The 8,511-nt window shown below is 44.3% G+C and overlaps 1 protein-coding gene across 1 annotated transcript; it reads right to left on the bottom strand.

Annotated features, from left to right (window-relative positions):
- Positions 1-1,073: 1,073 nt before the first annotated feature.
- LOC308671713 (lathosterol oxidase-like) lies at positions 1,074-8,230 on the bottom strand (the record flags this gene model as incomplete). Its single annotated transcript, XM_081334115.1, has 4 exons — positions 1,074-1,605; positions 1,942-2,042; positions 7,112-7,244; positions 8,021-8,230. The coding sequence occupies 4 exons, from the start codon at positions 8,228-8,230 to the stop codon at positions 1,177-1,179; spliced, it is 873 nt and encodes a 290-aa protein (XP_081190241.1). The 3' UTR covers positions 1,074-1,176.
- Positions 8,231-8,511: the final 281 nt, after the last annotated feature.

Here is an 8,511-nt window from a genome sequence, read left to right as displayed (position 1 = left end):
GTTCAGTATGTTATGGGACTGCTGAAAATCACTGGTAATTCCAGATTGCCTTGCAAGCCCGATGTTTAACAGCTCTATACGTGTGTAGGCTAATTTAGCCCCTTGCACCACACTGTGCACATTCATCCACACGCACATTAATCCAAGCACCACACACCAGTACCGGGAGCTCAGAGCCGCTGCGTGTGAACGTGCTGCCATCTTATGGACTTTATGCTTGAAAAAAGACATACAAAATTGAAAATTTAATCTTAGATTTTGAGGATTATATAGTAAGTTTATTGTTGTAGAAGGGGTTGGGATCTATCAGATATGCAAACCAAAAAGTAGAGGCTTTAACTATATTTCAAACAGAATAAAGCTGGAAGGGACCTTGGAGGTCTTCTAGTCCAACCCCTTGCTCAAGCAAGAAAACCTACACCATTTCAGACAAATGGCTGTCCAGTCATTTCTTAAGAGCCTGGAGTGTTGGAGCATCCACAACTTCTGAAGGAAAGACGTTCCACTGGTTAATTGTTCTCACTGTTAGGAAGTTTCTCATTAATTCCAGGTTGTTTCTCTCCTTTGTATATTTTGTATACTTTGTATTCTACTTTGTATATTTTACTATACTTTGTATACTACTGTACTGAAAAGAGATGGAAGTCACTGGGTTTTTTATATTTTACCTTACAAATCAGAGGGAAAAAGAGCAAGGAATGTATTTTATATTACAATAAAGTCTTAACTTTAAAAAAAACACCTCTCCTGCATGGGACTGTCCATTTTAGTCCTTTAGAGTCCCCCCCTATTTTATTTTTTACAAAAAACGGCTGAGTTGCATTTAATTGGCAGGCCCAGAGGGTGTTGTAAATCTCAAGCAAATTTCTCTGCTCTCCAGTGGTAGTGTAATAAAGTTTTTTCTCTCTCTTTTCCACTTCTTTGATCTTCTTTTCATTCTAATTATTTAGTTAGTGGTTGGATTCATATGCCGTCTTTCCTTCAGGAGCTCCGTCATCTTCTTCCACCTTCCACGCCTCCCTCCCAGCAACAAACCTGTGAAGTAGGTTGGGCTAAAAAGAAAAGGAAAATCCAGTCACCAGGTAAATTTCCATGGCTGGGAATGGAGAAGCCAGCCCAGCGCTTAACCAGCACCTTAACCATAAAACCACAGCATTTCTTCCTTACAAGCAGTTACTATTTATTTTTCGCTTCATCGCCTCCTTGTAGTTTCTCCTCCTCAGGGCCGTCCGCCACCTTTTTCAAATATGCATGCAGCCCCTCACCTTCAAAAGAAGAGGGGTTTTTATAAGAGCCCCCAATTCTATCCCAGAGGGTAAAGTATTGGCCATAATTGTAATTGAGGAACAAGTGGTGATCAGTGTGATAGGCTGCTCTGTTGACGATGGGTTTCAGCAGATTAGGAACAGGATAGTCTGCGTTGTGAATGGAAGCTGACCAGATGCTGGTGAAGACAATGACGCCCAAATAGACCACTTTATGAAGCGGAAAAAGGAATGGATAGATATGAAAAGGGAGGCTATGAATGCAACCATCCAGGGGGTGAACAGCATGGCTGGCAAATGGAGTTGGGATCTTCCATGTGTGGTGGGGTTTGTGTAAACGCTGCGGAAGAGAGAAAAGGATCAGATCCTTAGAATGAAGAGAGAAACAGATCATAACATTTTGACTTCATTTTGATGAGGTCTCCACCAGCTACAAAAGTAGCCTACTGGCGGTCCTCCACTTATTACCACAATTAGGGCTAGACTTTCCACTAGATGGTTGTTAAGGATGTGTACCTGATTTTACCATCATTTTTGCCGTAGTTAAGCTAATCATTGCAACCCTCAGCAGGACATGACAGTTTCCAAGCACCTGAATTTTGATTTCATAACTTGGGGATGCTGTGATAGTCCTAAGTGTGAGGAGACAGTCTTGCCTGCCAATTATTGACCTTACCTTATATAACAGCTTGTGGTGAACAAACCGATGAATCCAGTAAATGCACATATCGGTGAAGAACAGAAATGAAAACATGCTGAAGACGATGCCAAACCATCCTAGATAAGGAGGGAAGAAAATTAGGGACTGAAAGAATTCCAGCAGATCCAAGTCACAAGAACAAAGACATTTGTCAAGTCTATTGACAATGTTTGTATCTGTTATCTACTTGAGCAACATTGGCATGTACCAAATCTAAGAACACAACAGTCAAAGTGCAAGCCAGGCAGGAATGGAAGATTTTCAGGTGGGTGGGCATGGTTTAAAGTTATGGACATATTTCTTTTTCCTTATTCTGATCCTACTTAACAGGAGGAAAATAAGTTATGTCACTGTCAGAATTTACGTAGCTGTCCTCCTATTCTGGGAACTATTTTGGGATAAATTTTGGCAGTAAAGAGGCAACGGTGGAGATCTCCCCATAATGAAAAAAAAAGGATTCCTTAAGACTACTTCCATTTCTGGTAGATCAATGTTTCTCCAACTGTGCAACTTTAAAACATGTGGACTTCAACTTCCAGAAATCCCCAGCCAGTATAGATTTCTGCGAGTTGAAGTCCACATGTCCTAAAGTTGTCCAGTTTGAGAAACACCACTGTAGATAATGTAAGTGATGTGTCATGTTGGTCTACAGGAGCAAACAAATCAGGAATTTTCTGACTAATCTATTTGATTCACAGGCTTTTGTCAGATGTACTTTTCATCCTCTGACAAAGTGAGCTGCAGCTCATGAAAGCTGATGCCTTTGAATCTGTCGGAACCCTGACACTGCTAATCTTTTAATTGGAAAAGGGGCTTCCAGGTTTCCTTTTTTTTCCTGTGAAAAGAGAGAGCAGAGCCATGCTCCGTTCTGTGTTTCTAAGGAATCTTAAGAAAAATCAGAGACCTGCAACATTTGAAAAGAACATGAAACTCTCAACTGAGCAGGCAACAGCTTGAATGGTATCGCTTTTCCATCCAAAGGTATTAAAAATTTGCACAAATATTGGGACGTTGTATTGCCTGACTGTAGTGTATGCAGGTTTTGCATACACGTGTGGGTCAGTGAATTAAGGAGGCGTGGAGCTGGACAGCTCCGCGCAGGAACAGCAAGCAAGAACAGCGTTCAGCGGGAAGCCAGAACAAAGAGACAGCGTTCGGCGGGAAAGCCGGATTTAAAGGGATTGGCTGACCAGCCGGCGGGACGCCTGGATTTTAACCCATTGGCCAGGCAGTTACCTGGCCAGGTATAAATGAGGGCTGAAATCTTTTGTTCCCCAGTTCGGCCATGTTCCTCAATAAACAACTTAGCTCCTGAACCTGTGTCATCTCTGATTCCGGAACCCAACTTATCAACTGGCGACGAAGGTGGGATTTTGTTCTGAAAGGTGGTAGGAATCCCAAATGACTGGAAAATCACCACCTGCATCAGAACAGAACGGAAGGAACGCATGAGATGTCCCAGGACGGTCAGGCTCAAATTGCTCAGGCAGGTCCAGCTCCCAGGTCAGTCAAGCTCCCACGGCACCGGTCAGTGTAGCCCCCACTTTTAATAGCGCTCGTCCCGAAGAGTGGGAGGCATTCGTGGGGCAGCTAGAATTTTACTTCATCACTAATAATATTACTGAGGACAGGATCAAGGCAGCCACCCTGCTCAGCACATGTGGGAAGGACATTTATCAATTAGCCGTGGGCCTGTGCGCGCCTACAGCCATCAGGGCGGTGAAGTATGATGACCTTATGGACAAATTAAATCAGCATTTTAACCCACACATGTCGGAAGTAGCATGGACATTCGAATTCAAAAAAAGGAACCAGCGGCTGGGGGAGTCAGGGTCTGCATTCATGGCTGCAGTCAGGCAGGCGGCTCGCCTATGCAACTTCAACAATTTAGAGAGGAGATTGCGGGACAGAATTGTTTGCAGGCTCAGAGACCGAAAATTGAGACAAAAGCTGCTTGCCAGACCGGGTCTAATCCTCAAGACACTACAAGAAGAGGTATTGGCCTGGGAGCTAGCTGAGAAGCCAGAGACGTCCGACGCCAGCCGCAGCAGCCAGGGGAGCACCATCCATCAGACGCATGAGGCAGAAGGAACCAGCGAGGACGAATTAGCGGCCGAAGTAGATGCGGTTCATCTACGACCCCCCCATCCGTCCAGACGGCACGGAAGCACAAAAGGACAACGACCAGCATCAACACCAGCCGCCAACAACCAGGACAAGAGATGCTCTGGGTGCAAAAGCTGCATGTCCTGACAAAAATGTGCTGGTTGCGGGGGGAACCATCACCGTTCTACCTGCAAATTCCGGGGGGCCAAATGCCGAGTGTGCGGCAAGACGGGACACATTGCGTCCATCTGCCGGAGCCGGAGCAGAGACGCGCTACATGAGGTGAACACTGAAACTCACCTGCCAGCAGGTACTGGGGGTCCGAAGCACAGAGTGCCTATCAGCTATACCAAGAGCAGATGGGCGGTTTGTAACACGGGGGGTTCTCAATCCCTCACCCCCAAAATTAAGCTACAGGTGCACCTCAAAGGGGTTCCATGTAAAATGGATCTGGATCAGGCTCTGCCATCTCAGTCATTTCACATGAGACTTATAAGCTCATCTACAGTCGGAGCGGCCAGCAGGTTCCCTTGAGGCCATCTAGCATTACCCTTACTGATTTCCAGAATACCCCGATACAAGTCTGGGGGGAGGCCATTTTCTCTGTGAGGTACAGGGGGTTCCAGGCGCCCTTGGACGTTCTAGTGGTCAAGGGACAGAGAACCAGCTTGTTAGGGTTAAGCTGGTTCAAAGCACTGGGAATCCACATCGTGGGAATTCACCAGACACAGACTCAGATGCCCAGCATCGAATCCGTGTGCAAGGCATTTGCAGACATATTCGATGGAATGCTAGGAAAATACACAAGTCCACCGATTGCATTCAAATTGAACCCCAACGTTCAACCAATCAGAATTAAGCCCAGGAGAGTACCGTTCGCCCTTAAACATAAAATTGAGTGGGAACTTGACAAGCTATTTGCGCAGGGGGTTCTGCACCCGGTAGAGGGGGCAGAGTGGGAGACCCCAATTGTCACCCCGCTCAAGGCAAACAGTGACGTCAGGATCTGCGCTGATTATAAATGCACAATCAATAAATCATTGAACCCCCATGCATACCCAGTACCCACAATTAGCAGCATCCTAGCATCACTCCAGGGAGGGGGCATTTTTGCCAAGCTGGATCTCGCTCAGGCTTATTTACAGCTCCTGGTCAACCCAGAGACTGCCGCTGCGCAAACAATAGTCATATGTCCAGTTCTCACTGTTGCTTCTTGGCCCACATATAGGTTTCTCAAGAGACAAATAAGATGGTCTGGTATGCCCCTCTCTTTAAGAACTTGCCAGAGATTGTTATGATCCACACAATCAAAGGCTTCAGCATAGTCAATGAAGCAGAAGAATATACAGTAGAGGTGACAAATAGTTTACATTCCAATTCCAAAGAAAGGCAGTGCCAAAGAATGTTCAAACTATCACGCCATTGCACTCATTTCACATGCTAGTAAAGTTATGCTTAAAATCCTACAAGCTAGACTCCAGCACTATATGGATCAAGAACTACCAGAAGTGCAGGCAGGATTTCAAAGAGGCAGAGGAACTAGAGATCAAACTGCCAACATACGCTGGATCATGGAGAAAACTAGGGAGTTCCAGAAAAACATCTTCTACTGCTTCATTGACCATGCTAAAGCATTTGATTGTATGGATCACAACAAATTGTGGCAAGTTCTTAAAGAGATGGGAGTACCAGACCACCTTATTTGTCTCTTGAGAAACCTATATGCGGGTCAAGAAGCAACAGTGAGAACTGGACACAGAACCACTGATTGGTTCAAAATTGGGAAATGAGTCCGGCACGGCTTTATACTGTCGCCCTGCCTGTTTAACTTATATGCAGAGCACATCATGAGAAAGGCAGGGCTAGATGAATCAAAATTTGGAATTAAGATTGCCGGGAGAAATATCAACAACCTAAGATATGCAGATGATACCACTTTAATGGCAGAAAGTGAAGAAGAACTAAAGAGCCTCTTGTTGCAGGTGAAGAAGGAGAGGGCAAAAGTTGGGTTGAAACTTAACATTAAGAAAACCAAGATCATGGCATCTGGCCCTCTCAATTAGATAGGGGAAATAGATGGGGAAGAAATGGAGGTAGTGACAGATTTTATTTTCCTGGGCTCCAAGATCACTGCAGATGGGGACTGCAGCCAAGAAATTAAAAGACACTTGCTCCTGGGGAGGAAAGCCATGGCAAATCTAGACAGCACACTAAAAAGCAGAGACATCACCCTGCCAACAAAAGTGTGTATAGTCAAGGCTATGGTCTTACCAGTTGCAATGTATGGCTGTGAAAGTTGGACCATAAGAAAGGCTGAGCGCCAAAGAAGACTCCTGCGAGTCCCTTGGACTGCAAGGCGATCAAACCGGTCAGTCCTACAGGAGATCAACCCTGACTGCTCTTTAGAAGGCCAGATCCTGAAGCTAAAACTCAAATACTTTGGCCACCTAATGAGAAGGAAGGACTCACTGGAGAAGAGCCTAATGCTGGGAAAGGTTGAGGGCAAGAGAAGAAGGGGACGACAGAGAATAAGGTGGCTGGATGGAGTCACTGAAGCAATAGGCGTGAGCTTAAATGGACTCCAGAAGATGGTAGAGGACAGGAAGGCCTGGAGGAACGTTGTGCATGAGGTCACATTGGGTCGGACACAACTTCACAACTAACAACAACAACAAAATGGTTGGGCAAGCTATTAACAAATTCAATAACACTGTGTTTGTGATTAAATCATAATTATAGGGGATTTTCTTCAATGCTAACCAGCACTTTACATTCCAAAACCTTAAATTCCCAACCCTAAATTTACCATAAAGTAGCAGACATAATTTAAAATATCTTTCCCTAAACCAATGTACTCCAGAAAGTGGCAGTTAAATTGCACTACACAAGTCCACTTCTAAACCACTTTACTTTGCATAATCAGGGCCAGGATATATTTTGGGATTGCAAAATCTCCTGCAGTTATGTAGAATTGTAAGCTAGGAGATAAAAAGGGACAGAGGGGTCAGTTCTGGAGGGCGTGCCAAACAGGGGTGCTTACCATAGGAAGAATCCCCAATGTTACTGTAGAGTTTGCTGTAGCCTCTGACCTCAGCAAAAAAGATGGCCACGGTGGAAATGCTGATCCATACTATAGCTGAGAGGGAGAGCTTTATTTCCCGCTGCACTTGATTCTGAACACAAAAGCAGACAATGGGTCAAAAGGCCTTTTAAAATCACCCAGTCCTAAAGTTGGCAACTTTAAGACTTGTGGACTGCAACTTACAACTGCCTGGGAAATGCTGGGAGTTGAAGTCCACAGGTCTTAAAGCTGCCAAGGCTGGAAGGAGCCTGGCATAGACCTCACACTCCCCACCAAACATCAGGAAAAGTGCTTCCCTAAAGCTAGTGGATGAATCTGCGGCAATTCTGCTTAATTGTTCACCATGCAACATCACCTCACAATTCTACATATTGTATGAATGCATCATCCTCCAAAATGGAAAAAAAAAATTGGTCAAATTCCAGCTAAAAGGACTCCTCAATAAGATGAGGCTAACTAAATCAGGAAAGAAAAGATGAAATATAAAGGTACTGTAGAGATATAGCCAGGAGAAAAATTCCTCTCTCCCATTTCACAAGGTTTTCATTCTGCTTTATAGCTGTAACATTTTCATTCACAAATTTAAGAAGAGGCTTAAGCACGGCACAATTCACAACATGATAGAGTTAGGGTTCTTCTTTAGATAGGACCCCTTGTGAGTAATTAAATGTCATTAAAGGAAACAGCTGAGCTTAAATGGACTCCAGAAGATGGTAGAGAACAGGAAGGCCTGGAGGAACATTGTCTATAGGGTCGCGATGGGTCGGACACGACTCCGCAATTAACAACAACAACAACAACAACAACAACAACAACAACAACAACAAAGGAAACAGCAGCTCTGCCACATTGATGTACCCCACTCACCTCTAAAAACTGAGGATGCTTCTTTAACTTGTGATCAAAAAGCAGATAGTAGCTGAGAGTGGCAAACAGAAGATATATGGTAAATTCCCCCAGGTTTGTTATAACAGAGAGACTTATAATCTGCCGAAAAGCATTGTCTTCCGGCCAGGTTACTGGATAAACATAAGGTGTCAAAATATAAGTATCTGCATAATCCAGGATAAGATCCATTGTGGCACCTGCAGGAGACTGCTAGGAAAGGAGAGTCCTGCCAAACACGGAAAAACAAAAAAGGTTATCTTTCAATAATCTAACACAGGGGTGGGCAATTAATTTTCTCAAGGGGCTACATGAGAAACTGGCAATGGTGTGGAGAGTCAAATCAAAAGGCCTGTGACTGTGCATAGACACCCTCACACATATGTATATTTTTAAAAAAGCATTTTAAAAATAAAAGCAATGCAGTTGTACTGTGTGCATGGTGTACACTTATTTACATTTGATTTCTAATT

Source organism: Vipera berus (assembly GCF_964194415.1).
Source record: "Vipera berus genome assembly, chromosome: 8".
Classification (NCBI taxonomy): Eukaryota; Metazoa; Chordata; class Lepidosauria; order Squamata; family Viperidae; genus Vipera; species Vipera berus.
Note: the sequence above shows the minus strand (reverse complement) of the source record. Positions and strands in the feature narration are given on the sequence as shown.